The sequence below is a fragment of the Amblyomma americanum genome, chromosome 7 (genome assembly GCF_052857255.1).
Source record: "Amblyomma americanum isolate KBUSLIRL-KWMA chromosome 7, ASM5285725v1, whole genome shotgun sequence".
Lineage (NCBI taxonomy): Eukaryota > Metazoa > Arthropoda > Arachnida > Ixodida > Ixodidae > Amblyomma > Amblyomma americanum.
In genome coordinates, this window is record NC_135503.1 from 140,075,817 (window position 1) to 140,091,719 (window position 15,903).

General features: G+C 45.1%; 1 protein-coding gene across 1 annotated transcript in view; it reads right to left on the bottom strand.

Annotated features, from left to right (window-relative positions):
- The window catches only part of LOC144096620 (uncharacterized), a 72,984-nt gene extending 60,949 nt beyond the window's left edge, over positions 1-12,035 (bottom strand). Inside the window, exons 1-5 of the mRNA XM_077629437.1 lie at positions 11,842-12,035; positions 11,544-11,636; positions 8,705-8,854; positions 5,766-5,835; positions 579-881 (exon numbers count right to left, since the gene is read on the bottom strand). Of these exons, the coding sequence (XP_077485563.1) occupies positions 579-881; positions 5,766-5,835; positions 8,705-8,854; positions 11,544-11,636; positions 11,842-11,897 (672 nt within the window). The 5' untranslated portion in view covers positions 11,898-12,035. The remainder of the gene's footprint in view (positions 1-578; positions 882-5,765; positions 5,836-8,704; positions 8,855-11,543; positions 11,637-11,841) is intronic.
- Between the last annotated feature and the right edge of the window lie 3,868 nt (positions 12,036-15,903).

The following is a 15,903-nucleotide window of genomic DNA, read 5'->3' on the forward strand; positions in this document are numbered from 1 at the left end:
TTCTTACCACACCACTACCAATTTCTTGGTGCCGTCCCTCCTATCAAGGTTTTTATTTTTCCTTCCCATAGCACACTGTGCTGTCCTCATTCTAATTTCAAGCCTCTTCCATAGCCGCCATGTCGCAGCCCCATAAGCAAGTATTGGTGGCATCATACAATTGGCTTTTTCCATATCAAAAATCCCATGAGAGGTGCTCAGCCATTTTGGATTTATAAAAAAAATTCCAGCTTTTTTTGTGTGCAGGAAATTGTACTTTGCCAAATATTTTTGCAACAATTTTTTTTTTACTCACTGAGCACATCTTTAAAGTTTTTGTCAGGGTGTAAAAGAAAGCATCAGGATAGAAATCCCAAAGATCAGTTGTTAGGCGAACTACTTCAATTTCTTTTCTTATACCTGCACAAGATGGGCAGTAACCTGCAACGAAATATGAAGTAAATCTTTTTTTTTGCCTGTTTTCAATGTTCATCCTAATGCCCACAGACAGTTGCTATTTTAGGAATTCTTCCAAAATGGCCCAGCATAAAACAGCTATGTTCTGAACAAATCCAACACTAAAATGCAGCAGTGCTTGCCTTAGCAGACGCTGACAGCCAGTCGTCGAGAACATTCCGCACTTGAGCCATGGTGCAGCAATCTGGCTGGCCATCTCCATCGTCACTGCCTGCTGGCGTTGCCTGGTTCAAGGTGGCACCGGTGGATGACGGTGCCTCGGCAGCCACCAGAGAGTCCCTCTGGACCTCCCAGTGGTTGATCCGCAGCCACTCGAGCAGCAACGATGCAGCCGTCCGCAGCAGCCCCAGGGACGCGCTACCACCACACATGCTGCCGTGCGCGGATGCATGTCGCAGGTCGAGCACCCAGTCAGGGATACCGAGCTGCAGAGAACGTTTGGTTTGCAAGCCATCACCATCGCCACACGTTCTTGTGCCAACTTATCCCTGCAGACTTCGTAATCTTATCAGCCCATCTGACTTTTTTGCTGCCCCCGATACTCTTGCCTTCTCTTGGAATCCAGTCTATTACCCTTAATGACCATCGCTTGTCTTGCCTTTGCATTACATTCCCTGCCCAAGCCCATTTCTTCTTCTTTATTTCGACTAGGATAGCATTTAATGCATTTGTTTCTTGACCCACCCTGCTCTCTTCATGTGGGTTTACAGGTAAACCCTGTCGTAATGAAGGCAATAGGAGCAACATAAAGGGATACTGAGGAAAAATTGAAACTGGGCTGTACATGAAAACTAAGCAACGATTCTTGCTAAAAACAAAGATTTTATAAGCTAGAAAAGGTCACAAAATGAAGTACAGGTGTTGCCACCATCGGCCATTTTTGCAAGCAAACTGCAGTGACATCAAGGCTGATTATTATGCAGCGCTAAGGTGGCTAGAGTGGGCAGGTGTGAAAACCGGCCGGGGAAGCATGGCCCCCGCAGCGCGCCGATGCCGTGTGGCGGCGCTGACGGCAGAGGCGCGGTAAGGCGTGCAGCCGAAATGAGCGCATCGCGTAGGCTAAATTTTTACCACTGAGGCGAAAATGAGCCCGTTTCACTTACCGTGCGTATTCTGCGAGTGACAGAGAATGAATCTTTACCATAAAATAATGTTTCGTCAACTCGCATCATAATTCCCGTGAAATATGCTGCTTCACAAGCCCAGTTTACATTGCACAACTGGACTGAAGCGCATTTTGTGCGTGCTCATTTCGAGATGATGCCCAGGGTGTGAGCGACGCCTCTGTGGAAGGTTTCGGAATGATTTCAACCACCTGGGTTTCATTAACATGCACTGACTCTGTGCGTTGCACCGCCATCGAAACGCAGCCACTACGGCGAGAATAGCACGTTGTAACGCATGCCGTAAGACCTCGCAACTGCAGTCGCATTGGCTGAAGGCGCCCCAATGCACAAACTAGTTTTTGTCGCCGCTTGCGGACCTGTAGCATGTATGCCATCTTGACGCTCATGTAAGCAATCTTTGACGATTCTAGACAGTGAAGCAACACATCTGGCCATGAAATCGCTGAAGGCCCCTTTTTAACAAGCAGCAAACCAGAATTGGCTTCCTTCTGGGACCAGCAGACCCCAGCTCCAAACCAGAAGGCTTTTTTCTGGGACTAGTAGATCCAAGCAAAACACCATTGGGTGCCCTACAGGGACCATTTCAAACAGCAGCAAACCAGGCCTTCGGCTTCCTTCTGGGACCAGATGAAACCAAATGAAAGCAGAATCCTATGAACAAATTTTCACCTGGGGGGAGGGGAATTTTGCAGAATTCGATCTTAAATAGACAAGGTTTCAGTGTTTTCCGTTTCTTCTCACTATCCTCATACCCTTAAGCAAAAAGGGAATCCTTGTGAGGCAATAAAAACGTACACCTGATGTTGTCAGTGCAACAGAATGCTCAGAACCAATTTTTGGCGCATTACCAATTGACTGTAGAACCTCTGCCGCAGCTTCGGCATGGAAGAGCGTTCGGTTGAATGCAAGTTTGTTTTCCAGGACGTTGACAAGAATGTAAAATGATACTGACGGTTGCAAAAGGCCCTAAGGTCCAACTCATTAACTTCCTCAGCTGGAGGTTTTTTGGGTATGTTGCCTTTATCAAAGAGACATGCTGTTCTGCTGGGACTCCGGAAGTTTTTTTCGAATGGGGGGCAGGTCTTCGAGTTTTTTAGTTGTTTGTCTGTTTATTCCATCTTTTATTAAATGTTTAATTATTTTATTTGCTTTTTCTTAATATTTTCATATTTCGCTCTTGAAAAGTGTATTTGTAATGCATATAAAACCTGAACTGAAATGGGCAACTTTACATATATATAGAGATGTACAGATGAGGAGTGATCGACTGCAGTAAAAAAGTTCGTTCGTACTTTTTCAATGCTAGTAACCATGCTCATGAACAGAGCTCAGTCAATTAACAATTTCTGCTGGGACATGATTGGTATAGGTTACTGAAATTAAACGTTTTAAGGCTGGTATGAAGCGAACGAGCTCAGCCTCACTGTGCTTTACGTTTATAACATCCTGAAATTGAAGCGTTAATCAGAAATCTGATCTGAGTGCACGAAGTTGGAGACTTGGGCGGGGGGGGGGGGGGGGGGGGGGGGGGGGGGGGGGGGGCTGCCCCCCTGTCGCGAGCAGGAAGGGAACACCCTTGTTGCGACGGAGAGTCGTAGAATTCAGAGAACCGAACCGGGGGGTTTGGTGATTAATTCCAACACCTTGCTTGAGGGTCCGACAGCAGGGGTATAAAATACTAACGCAGCGGGATGCTGCCGTACGATTAGGATAGCTGATCGAGGGGCCGCGGAGTAAAGAGGGCTTCCGGTGTGCAACCAGTGCAACAACGCTAAGTCCGCGGGTCCGAGCAAGGGATATCTATACTGTCTCGGCCGGGAACCATCGGATCAGTGAGGGCTTCTGGTTGGCACCAGTACCACAACGCTAACTCCGACGGTCCACGGCAGGCTCGGGAAGAGAGGGGTAAGACCAACGCTTCCGTGCAGCCCGGGGACTACTGCCTCCCGTCGCTCCCCACTGCCCTTCCTTTATACCCTACGGATTGCACCACGGAGTGAGAGAAGCCGCGGGAAGCCGTTAATTGTTTCCAGGTTTGAGTTGGTGATCGTTGCTTTTCCTGTCGGACCTCATCGCAGGCTGCGTTCACTTTATTTCTTCTTCCAAGGTACAGGTGGCGCTGCTGCGACACCCCTTTGGAGAAATGCTGGGAAACAACCCCCCCCCCCTGTTCCAGAGTCCCTGGAGCTTCTGCAGGCTTCACAATGAGTTGTCAAAAACACCCTTCTTAGCCACATAGCCTGCAATGTAATATATCAGCCGCTCATCGCTGTGTCGCTCAGCGTAGCTGTGATGGCCTACAACCACTTCCACTTTTTCCGCAGCCACTTTTGCTGCTGAAGGTATCCCGCCCTCGTATAAAAAAACGCTGCTATACATCCAATGCAGGCGACGAAACGGACTGAACTGACTAAAACTGCAACGGCACGTGCAAGACCGACGCGGCTGAGTGGCTGAGACTTACCGCGCCGCTAGCTGCAGCGCCGCATTCCCCCCTGGCGGCATAGGTGCGCAGAGGAGGTCACGCGCGGCCGACGCAAAGTGCCGCGATCTTTCACACCTTCCCATTCTAGCCACCCTAGCATTGCTCTGAGACTAGGATGCAGCACCATTCACTTCAAAATAGTGGTCACGGGGTCCTTTACAGTTTTGCTATCGCGAGTTAGAATCTAGTCTCAAAGAAAAAAAAGATGTTTCCTTAGATTTAATTTTCTCAGCAATGAATGCATCTTTTCACTGCTGAACTGCTGGACAAAAATGAACATATGGTAACAGATCCAAACTGTCAACTTTTAGCAAGAACAAAAACTGCGCACTGCTTTAATCCATACAGCAACAAGTTACACCCATATGGAAATGGTGTAAAGGCTGTGCTTGCAGCATTTGGTTATTACAGGTTCCACACGAAAAAAATTCAAGAACATTAAGGGACTTCAAGGCCATTCTAAACTATATTCACGGCCACAATGAAATGCTATATCTGCAGCTTTAACACAAAAGCATTTTTGAGAAATTGTAAGTGCAACTTTCATTGCACCTGACAAGGAAAGGTCAACCCATGGAAGGCCAAGACAGGCCCTCAACCTCTGCCTTATCTTTTAGTTGGAATTCAATAATTCTGTCCAGTTTTCTCATGAATTTGGACCTGATGCAAGTGAAGGCTATTGCTGCTTCCTCTGTTTCAGGTTAGTCATCTGTCTGTTCCTCTTATCGATTATGCTGCCTAACTGACCTTTAATGTATTTAATGTAGAGCCTTTTTTAGTGGCTGTAATGTTCGTCTAGGTGCTTTTTCTGAGAAAATCCAGATGGGTACTACAGCAGTGCCTTCGGCCAACACTGCACTCCTCAGGTTCTTTCGTCGCAGAAATGTCAAGAGTACCATGTGCTTCCTCGTGCAATTTGGGGCGAGATGTAAGCCAGCTCCTTCAGGTTCACTCCAGAGACTGCCAGTTTACGGTGACCTCTCTCCCAATGCTTGCTTGGTAATGGACCAGCGCAACCAAGGGCTTCAGAACTTTTCACAGATCCACAAATAATTAAACTACCAAAGGTTACGAAACAGCAATTATAGGCTGCTGGTGCTTGTTTCCAAAAAATCAAGTGATATTTCTCTTCCAAATGCTCTGTGTGTACTCCGTCAGTACTTTGTGCCGTACCAGCAACATGGTAGCATTGAACCCTCCGCTGCACCCTATGTACCAGCACTGTGCTTTGCACATTTAGACCAATGCAGATCCACCCATCCAAGGCAGCCAAGTTTAAGCAGTTCTCACAGGGTCTGCATTCTGCCACCACAGCCCAGTCCTTATAATCTCCACCATTGAGCCCCATGCTTTGGAACTTTAGGTATATTTCCCGAACATTCTTTTACATTGCTTGATAACCGTGCCCTCGCAAATAAACTAGATAAATGCACAGCAGCTCCAACAAGACTTTGGACTCAAAGTGCTAAACGTCAGTGCAAAACAAAACACCCCAACACACTGGCAGCTGATATTAGAACAGCTTGAAACAACAATGGCCTCAACATGGCCAGTTATCAAACGCACAACTGCAAAACTAAGATGAATGTCCAAAAAATTTTTATACACTGAATAGAAATACATAGTACCCAGAATGCAGATACTATACAGAGAACCAAAACCTTCAGTTATTACAGATCAAGGAGAAGAAAGCATACCTGGAATGCTGCCTCCTTTGCACTAATATTCTTTGCACTCCGCAGCGGCTCCACGATGTCTCCAACAAACCTGTAGAAAAGGGTGGTTTACAAAACCCTCATCAAATGCTTGTGCAATAGATTAGCCAAGTTGGCGACGGTGCCACAGCCCATAGCAAAGTGTAATGAAGGGCAATTTTAGCACCAAACTGTGAACAGTCAGAAAAGGGTTATTTTTTTCTTTTGCTTGGAAGCTACTCAACTTGAAGAAGGTCCCCCAGGCCCGCTAGCACACTCTTCAGGTGCACTTATGCAACTGTTGAGCAAAGGTAAACTGCCACATTAAGAGCACTTTGTTTACACTCGAAAAACAGAAATGGAGTATGTGCAGAGCGCTGGAAGCTGATGGTCTGCCAACAACGACTAGAAGAATCTTTCCACACAGTGGCACAACACACCAGAATCGGGACATTACTCGAGCGATATATGAGCACAGCAACAATGAAGGCTGGAAGATGGGTAACAGCTGCATTATCTCCCACTAAGCATTTGTCTCTTCCTCTCCAAATCCTAGGATCCAAAAGGCAACGGCAAAAACAAGGAAGTGACGAGTAAAAATGAAGTCAATGGACGTCGAAGAATGTTTTCATTTCGTTTTTTTGGTGCAATTTCAATTAATCATATTCCACTGAATTCAGAAAGAACTGAACCATGGAGCTATGCTATTCTTTTTATGGCTGAGTCGAATGTATCAAATTTAGTGAACAGTCACTTAACTATATTTGATAATTAGTGATTCAACAGAACTGATCATTGTTCTATGATGATATACCTCAATAACAATATAAATGGCATAACTCCTAATGGCAGGTCTCTGGCTACAGCTCAATTTTAATTGGAACCAAAAAGTACTGAGGGGAAGTGCCTTAACGAGGAAAGTGTCTTAAGAAATTACCTAATTAGGGTTGGTTAAGTTATTTTCTGATAATATTGGAACTGAGATATACTAAAAATAATTATATTGTTACAGAGAGGTCTCCACAAACAATTGTGCCGCGCAGAGACGTACTCTACGACCTGAGGCTTTGAGAATGCTCAAGCACACACTCTCAGCGTCATCGTCTTCAAGAGCTCCAATAGTCACTTTGTTGTCAATGGGTAACAATATTTTTGAAACCAAGAGGAAGAAATACATACAAACACCTAATTTCATTACAATATATCAAATTATAAAAACTTCCATTTTAAGACTAACGTCGTCCTTAAGTGATCAAGCCACAAGAAAAAAATGTGAAATAACAGTTTACTTCTAAAATTAGGTTCTGCAAAAAGCCTTAGTAAATGAAAAAAAAAAAGCAAAAGCAACAGGTGAGCAGCACACATATACACTTGCAAGTGGAACCAGGCATTTCTGTCTAGTCTCCTTCATGACGGAACACTTCCCTATCTGGCTGTGATAAATGCCACTGCATTTATTGCTTGCCACACACAGTTCAGTGCTTCACTGCTGACCCATCCAACCCTCGCCATCCTCCACTCACTTCTTCGCATCACCTCCCTCCTAGTGTACCACCTTACCTACTTCTGCGCATCTCCACTCAGCCACTAGCTCTGCCCACCTGAAAAGCCCTGCTGCATGTAGAAGCCTCGTCTTAGAGTCAAAGCATCAATGCAACCATCGAGCGTAAACCCAAATTCTTTCGTAGAGTCGCCGCATCAGGTATCTGACTGTCCTGTAATTCTTTCACTGTCTTCCAGTAGTTCTCCTCCTGCTCTGGGATCATCCATTTTTGACAGTGTCCACAATGTCTGCACTGTCCTGCAATGCCAATACTATCAAGGCCATATCCCAAAAGGCATCAGTAGGAGTCAGTCGCAAAGTAACAATGTGCCACCACAGTTCCGTGGTAGCAATGCATGCCACTTTCCGATCTAAATACAAATGAAATGTGAGGGGAACCGAGGTGGAGAAGGAATCGACCAAGGCGAATGAGGGGGCTTTGTGCCCTTGCTCTAACAAGAACAGGAGTGCACGTGCACGCTTTATTACCCGAGATTTAATGCAGCTGCTGCACACAGGTCATGTCAGTCCCACTGTCTTTACTGATCACATTTATCATAAGTAGGAACAATACATGTAGCCCCAACTGTACCTTCACCAGACTATGAGGTGCTCGCCCAGAAACAAACTCAGACCTATCACGCAGAAGTAACAATAGCATGGCCTGTTTTTATAACTTCACTGGTGCCCATGAAAAAAGTGGAGAAGTGGTGTAAAAATGGCATAAAACAGCAAACCTCAGCATTTTTGCAACATAGCGAGTCAGCAGAGTTAGCATACCAAAGTATGCAATGTTGACCACTCTCCACTAGTGCACACCCATGTGTATCACAATGTTTTGTCACATTGTGAAGACCCCAACAAAGACAAACACTAACCAAGCCTAAGTAGACTTTCCTCTTTTCTGATAAAAGCTCCATGAACAATGAAACGCTTTGTTCAGAAATCATAGTTGTGTGCTGATTTACTTCAATACCTTAGTGTCTACAACTAGCATTTTTCTAATAAAATCTGTGGCACACTACCTATGGGCAAGTAAGAATATATCCTCATTCCTGAGACACTCAGGGGGCAAAGATTAAACTAGGCAATGCCCGAATGGCTACCATGCAATGCATATGAGAAAGAAAAAAAAGACCTAAATAGGAGGGAGAGAAAGAGAAAGTTGAGTTCATTCTTCAAATAGAATATGACCAGTGTGACTGGTCCATCGCGGTCAATAAAAACAAAAGAAGGTCCAAACTGTGTCCATAGGTAGCCACTCCAGCCTTTGCCTCCCAAGTAGAGTTGTCACAGAATGACTGTAAAATCAAGGCACCCAGAGCATGCACTTTAACAAATACTTGATTAATGTGAACATCTGTCCAAGAATTTCCGGAACACATTTACTCGTGCTCACCTGACTATGGCCACAGCAAAGAGCGAACTGAGCTCGTCGGCAGAAAACCTTCTAACTGCCAATGCATCCCCCTGCAAGACAATGTCGTTCAAGTGGGCCCGGACGAGCGCCACAGTGGCCTCAATGGCTGGAGGGAGGCGACCGTACAGCCTGGAGGAAAAGCACAAGAAAGAGAGGTAACACAGAAATGCGAGTAACTGTCAACAGGGAAAGTCCTCGCCCTGGGGCATAACTAACCACAGAGTACACATAGAATGTGCTGATGGGCAAGTTGGTTTGACATAGTTCAAGCATCTGGCACCGAGACAAAGAATGATGGACGTGTGTTGTCCCCATCACTCTTTGCCTCGGCACAGAGTACAATTATGTTACAAGGGTATAGACACCATATTTTGGTGGCAAGTTTCTTCTTCCTTCAGAATGGAGCACAAAATATTCCTGCACATGGATCATCACATGGAATTCTGGCTCAATTAACATCTGCCTGCCCTGAATCAATTCCCTGGCCAAATCCAACTTCAGCTGAAGACACCACAACATACAAAGAGCAAATAGCTAAACACTACCAAAACACCAGGGAAAACCACAGAACTTTGGCCCAACCCCACCCATCACTCAACATGGAACAAGCGCACATCCTTCACAAAGTTCAAACTAACCCTCTCCCTACCCGACTAACGGTCTGCAACTTCGGATGGCTTGAGCCAGGTCACTGTCCCAATAGTCTGGAAATCAAGGCAGATACAGAACACATTCTGTACTCATGTAACACTGCCATTACCTCTTCTTATTTCCCTTACTCTCACCAACCACCTAACAGGAGTGCATGGCTTCATCTGGGATCAGCAGATGGTCGGCGAACCTTGGTGCTGGCCCTGAGTAAAGTTTTTCCTAGTACCCGAAATCGGAGCTCCTGGTTCTTTGGAACTTCTGCTTGCCCTTATGTACCCCAGCCAGTACAACCCTAACTGTAATAAATGCAGCGGAAGAGCCACGTGCAACCACATTCTCTGAAACTGCACAAAAGATCCGCCCCCAGCGGACTTAATAAAGCTCCCTTCTCAAGAGTGGTGGGAAGCCGTGCTGGTCAGCTCAGGCCCAAAGATTAAAGTATGGGCCATCGAACAGCCCAATCTCTTCTGAACGAAATAAATGTCTTACAAACCAAATCCTCCTCCTCTCTTTGGTACAAACAACCAGACGGTGGCTGAACATATAAAAGGACTTGAAGTCATGTGAGACCTGCAAAAACTTTAAATACAATAGCAGCTTTTAGAATTGGTGTCATTCGAGCTACTGAGGAAGGCTGGCATTTCGGGAATTAAAACAATGTAGCTGCAATTATACTGCAGTTTTTGTATGCCTCATGCGACCTCAAGCACCCCAGTACATCACAGACACCATTCAGCTGTTGAAAATGAAACACAAAAGAAGTTCAATTATAATTTACTTACTGGATGCAGGCAAATACCATGTGGGCAATCCATGTTCTAATTAATGTCTAGCACATCATTCTAAAGAAACAACACACAACGGAAATTTGATGTCCCTATCCTTTAACTTCCACATAGATGGGAAACTATTTCTAATTCCTTTACCAGTTACACCTTTTTGTCCTTTTCTGCAAAATGTCGCGCCATCATTAAACGCTACAATGCCCAAAACTGTTTAAGCTCAATTTTCAACCGTTCCTGCCACGCATTATACAACGTTATTAAATATGTGTCGATACTTCTGTCATTTTTCATGCCGCTCTGTCCTTGTTCTAGTAGGCAGCTATTCCTAGCTGTTTGCGTGTTTGCATTCTATGTTCTATGATTTCTGCAAATCTTACCGCAAGCAGCGTTATTAAAGGGAGCACAAATTCCAATGTGAAGTGAGTCTATGACGACCGAGCATCTTCCAAGGGTGTTCCACATGCAGATTTCGCGTACCTGAAGAAGCAGCTCTAAGGAAGGAAGTAGCATAACTGTAAAATGCTTGATGTGTGTCACGTATTTCAAATACCATTCTCTCACCGTGCTGAGACCATGTCACCGTGAGAACAAATTAAATACAGACCATGCTGAGCAAGTTTCGTGGTTGAGCACCAATGTGCTTCAAGATACTAATGTGCCAAACGCTCCTGCCAGAAGATGAATCTCAGACACATCATCTATTCACTGTGGCCAAGACATCTATATGTTCATTGATGTGGTGCATCACTTCGTATATGTGCCTTAATGTTCATGCCAATGCACGGTGTACAAACATGCACAGAACAACCACAGGTTCACATTAAATTTTGGTCATTCCTTTGATCAAGTATTTTTGATAACAGTTAGTTTCACATGAAGCATATAACTGCAAAACTCTACGGTCGCAACCGCATGTGGCAATCATGTGTCAATCCCAGCATGCTGTTTTAGGACACACACACCTAGCAGGCTTTTCAGAATCCGATAAAGCACTTAGCACGGTGGGTGCTGTGGTGACCGTAAACTGCCTTTACCGAAGCGCAGGAATGCCCTAACGTGCACAGTGGCTCCATTGCCAAAGAAACTGATAAAAGCTTAATTTTGACATGTTCTTTGTCAAGATTCGTCATGCTCGCGTATGAGCTGTTTTCCCAAGCTTAGAGGAATATCTTCGAATCGCTTGTCATTTTTCTTGAAAAGCAGGCCTTTAATTTTCCGAACATAATTTTCCACACATTTTCGAACGACAAAGAGCGCGCGACTTTTTTTTTTTTTTTATCCAAAGAAACCCCCATTTTGAAGTGTTACCAGTTCCTCGTGCAGGATTCGGTGCTAAACTTGCACATTTTGGCTTCACCGAAAACGTGCTCAAAACGCCTTACCTGCTCCTCCACACGGCGACGCTTGCCAGCCCGGCAGACTGATCTTCTGCAGAACTGCTGAAGAGGTTCCGGTACACCTTTTCCCATTCGTGCCTGCGAATAAAGCGAGGTACCATTATTGAAAGACAGCCGACGAAATCACTAAAACAAATGTTGACTTCATGTAGCCACTGGCTAGACGCAAACAACTGCTGCAGGAGTAGCCAACAAGAACTACCCCCGAGAGGCACAACCACGGGAAGCTACTCCCGATACCCTTACTTTCGAGGACGGCTTGTCAGCAACATGCACAACTTACCTGTTATACCATGGCACAACTGTGAAGCGACTCCTGTTTCTTCCTGGAGTGGACATCTGAATATTCAACGCTAGACGATCAAGTTAATTACAATACGCTAAACAGCGTTTCAAGCGCTTTCACTGGAAGAACTTCAGAACATGTATCGCGCTCACGGAGCACAAGGCACAAACGCAAGTGGCATCCGGCGTAGGGAAGCGGCAAAGCAGCGGCATCAATCAATGGGTTTCGTTCCCTAAGGGTAGATGGCGCCACATAAAAATATTCAATTTTTTTTTGCTTTTTATTAGTATAAATCTTTTCGGGCATAATATGGCATGGGTAAAACATAAAACAAAAATAAGGCATATTACGCTATGCACATCAAGAAAAATCAGCTTAGGGTCTCAAGGTGCGATGACAATGCGGGCGACGAAGGTGCTTGGCGGAAAACTTGAACGTGATCCATTGGAATTATTTTATGCATTTCTCTGGCTTGATTTCACTTCATTGCAGAGGCGGATTTATGGACAACTTTTGAAGACTGCGGAGGGGCGGGAGGCAGCATTTTTTGAACCGTGGATTTCTTGTACTTCTTTCGGCCTAAAGATATAGTTCAGCATAAGAGGGGATGAACCATAAATCCGCCTTTGGCTGCAATACGCTTATGGAAACAGTGAACACAACGCACGCGAGCACGCCGCACATAAGCCATTTGACCCAGCCTTCAAAATGCGAACGTAAAATTTCGGTGCCCGTGTTATTTTCAATCTGCGCGGGATGCTGAGTACTAACATTAACTCCTAGAAAAAGCGCCAGGTGGCGCTGTAGGAGTAAAATTTCACAAGACATGGCTAGGTGGCTTGAGCCACCGCCCGATGTAAAGGGTTCAGCCGTATCCATCCATCCATCCATACAGATGAGGGTATTCGACTAGAAGGGGATGAAGCAATAAAACACATAGGAACAAGGATGACGGAAAAATTTTCAGCAAAGCACGTGGTACATAATTTATCGAAGGAGGATAGACCGGTTACAGCAATAGCTTCACTTGAGCAAGGAGAGTGGGAAAGGGCAGAGAAGAAGGTTCCTAGTGGCACATCAACAGGACCAGATGGTATCCCGATTATGTTGATAAAGAAGTTAGGACCAAAATCCAAGCAAACATTAATACAGGTAGTGAACAAAATGATAGTGGATGAGAAAGTCCCCGATGAATGGCGATTAAGTAGAATGAACATGATATATAAGGGAAAGGGGGACAAAGCAGACGTAAGTAACTATCGCCCCATAACAGTGACATCTGTGGTTTACAGGGTGGTGATGCAAATTATAAAGGATAGACTGCAGGCTTGGGTGGAGAACGAGGGGGTGTTAGGGGAACTACAGAATGGGTTCCGGAAACAAAGGAGGTTGGAGGACAATCTTTTTTCATTGACACAGTGTATAGAAATTGCGGAAAAGGAACATAGGCCCTTATTGCTAGCATTTCTGGATATTAGGGGAGCCTATGACAACGTTACTCAGGAGCATTTGTGGGACATATTGGGCACATTGGATGTGGAAAATGGAGTAATTAATCTTTTAAAAGATATATATAGAGGTAACAGAGTGCTCATAAAATGGGAAAAAATGTATTAGGGCCTGTAGAGATACAGCGGGGGCTTAGACAAGGATGTCCTCTGTCCCCTTTGTTGTTCATGTTGTACCTGCAAGGTTTGGAGGCCAAGCTAGAGGGGAGTGGACTAGGCTTCAACCTATCTTTTTTCAAGCAAGGGGAATTGATTAAACAGACATTACCGGGACTAATATATGCGGACGATATAGTGATAATGGCTGACAACAAGGAAGACCTGCAGAAGTTGTTAGACATATGCAGTACAGAGGGAGATAGATTAGGCTTCAAGTATAGTAAGAAAAAATCTGCAGTCATGATATTTAATGAAGAGGGCGGCGAGCATAAAATACAGGAGTTCGTGCTAAATGTAGTGAATGAGTACAAGTATCTTGGGGTGTGGATAAATAACAGTGTTGAGTATCTGACAGAGCATGAAAAATATGTAATGAATAAAGCTAGTAGGAATGCAGCTGTCATGAAAAATAGGGCACTGTGGAATTACAATAGGTATGAGGTGGTAAGAGGGATCTGGAAAGGGGTGATATCACGGTCCCTAGCCTGACCTTCGGGAATGCGGTCCTGTGTATGAGGCCAGATGTTCAAGCAAGGCTGGAAATTAGGCAACGGGGAGTAGGGAGGTTAGCTTTGGGAGCACATAGCAATACACCAAATCAGGGGGTACAGGGTGATATGGGATGGGCGTCTTTCGAGAGCAGAGAGGCTAGCAGTAAGATAGCATTTGAGGAACGATTGAGAAGGATGGAGGAAAAGCGGTGGGCTAGGAAAGTTTTCAGATACCTGTATATAAAGAATGTTGACACGAAATGGAGAAAGCGAACTAGAAAATTGACAAGCAAATATCTGGACAGCAGTAAGGGGGCAAATCAGCAATTATCGGTTAAGAAAAAGGTTAAAGGAACAGAGAGAGCTTTGTGGAAAACAGGGATGCTGACGAAATCGGCACTAGGAACATACCGGACCTTTAAACAGGAAATTGTGAAAGAAAATATCTATGATAATTGTAGGGGAAGTTCTTTGTTGTTTGAGGCCAGGACTGGAGTTTTGCGGACTAAGACGTATAGAGTCAGGTACCAGGAGATAGACACTTTGTGCATTACGTGCGGAGACGAGGAGGAAACAGCTGAACACTTGATACTTTTCTGTAAAGGGCTTCACCCTACAGTGGAAGGCAGCGGGGCTGACTTACCCAAGGCATTGGGGTTTAGGGATAGTGAAGGGAAAGTGGATTTTAAGAGGTTAGAAGTAACCAAGCGAAGGTTATCTGATTGGTGGCTAAAAGCAAGACAGGAGTAAAATTCCACAAGACATGGCTAGGTGGCTTGAGCCACCGCCCGATGTAAAGGGTTCAGCCGTATCCATCCATTCATCCATCCATCCATCCATCCATCCATCCATGCATCCATCCATCCATCCATCCATCCATCCATCCATCCATCCATCCATCCATCCATCCATCCATCCATCCATCCATCCATCCATCCATCCATCCATCCAGTTTTCAGATACCTGTATATAAGGAATGTTGATACGAAATGGAGAAAGCGGACTAGAAAATTGACAAGCAAATATCTGGACAGCAGTAGGGGGGCAAATCAGCAGTTATCAGTTAAGAAAAAGGTTAAAGAAACAGAGAGAGCTTTGTGGAAAACAGGGATGCTGACGAAATCGGCACTAGGAACATACAGGATTTTTAAGCAGGAAATTGCCAAAGAAAATATCTATGATAATTGTAGGGGAAGCTCTTTGTTGTTTGAGGCCAGGACGGGAGTTTTGCGGACTAAGACATAGAGTCAGGTACCTTGAGATAACCACGTTGTGCGTTGCGTGCGGAGAGGAGGAGGAAACGGCTGAACACTTGATACTTTTCTGTAAAGGGCTTCACCCTACTGTGGAAAGCAGTGGGGCTGATTTATCCAAGGCATTGGGGTTTAAGTACAGTGAAGGGAAAGTAGATTTTAAGCGGGTAGAAGTAACCAAGCGAAGGTTATCTGATTGGGGGCTAAAATCAAGAGAAGAGTAAAATTTCATGTCATGGCTAGGTGGCTTGAGCCACCGCCCGATTTAAAGGGTTCAGCGTGTATCCATCCATCCATCCATCCATCCATCCATGCAAAGTTCCTCAATAATTATAGGGGGACCTTATAACCATGGCTAGGTGGCTTGAGCCACCGCCCGGATTGAAGGGTTCAGCCGCAACCATCCATCCATCCATCCAGTCCGGCAAATTGTGATCCTAAAGAGCAGCTGCATTCGATTCAGTGCTGGTTCACGGCACCAATCCTGAAAAAGTTTCGCTGGTGTCAGCGCCATGCAGAAGCCAGTTCCGTGGTGCATCATCATCATCATCATCATCATCAGCCTTACTACACCCACTGCTGGGCAAAGGCCTCTCCCATGTCTCTCCAATTAACCCTATCCTTTTCCAGCTGCATCCACCCTTTGCC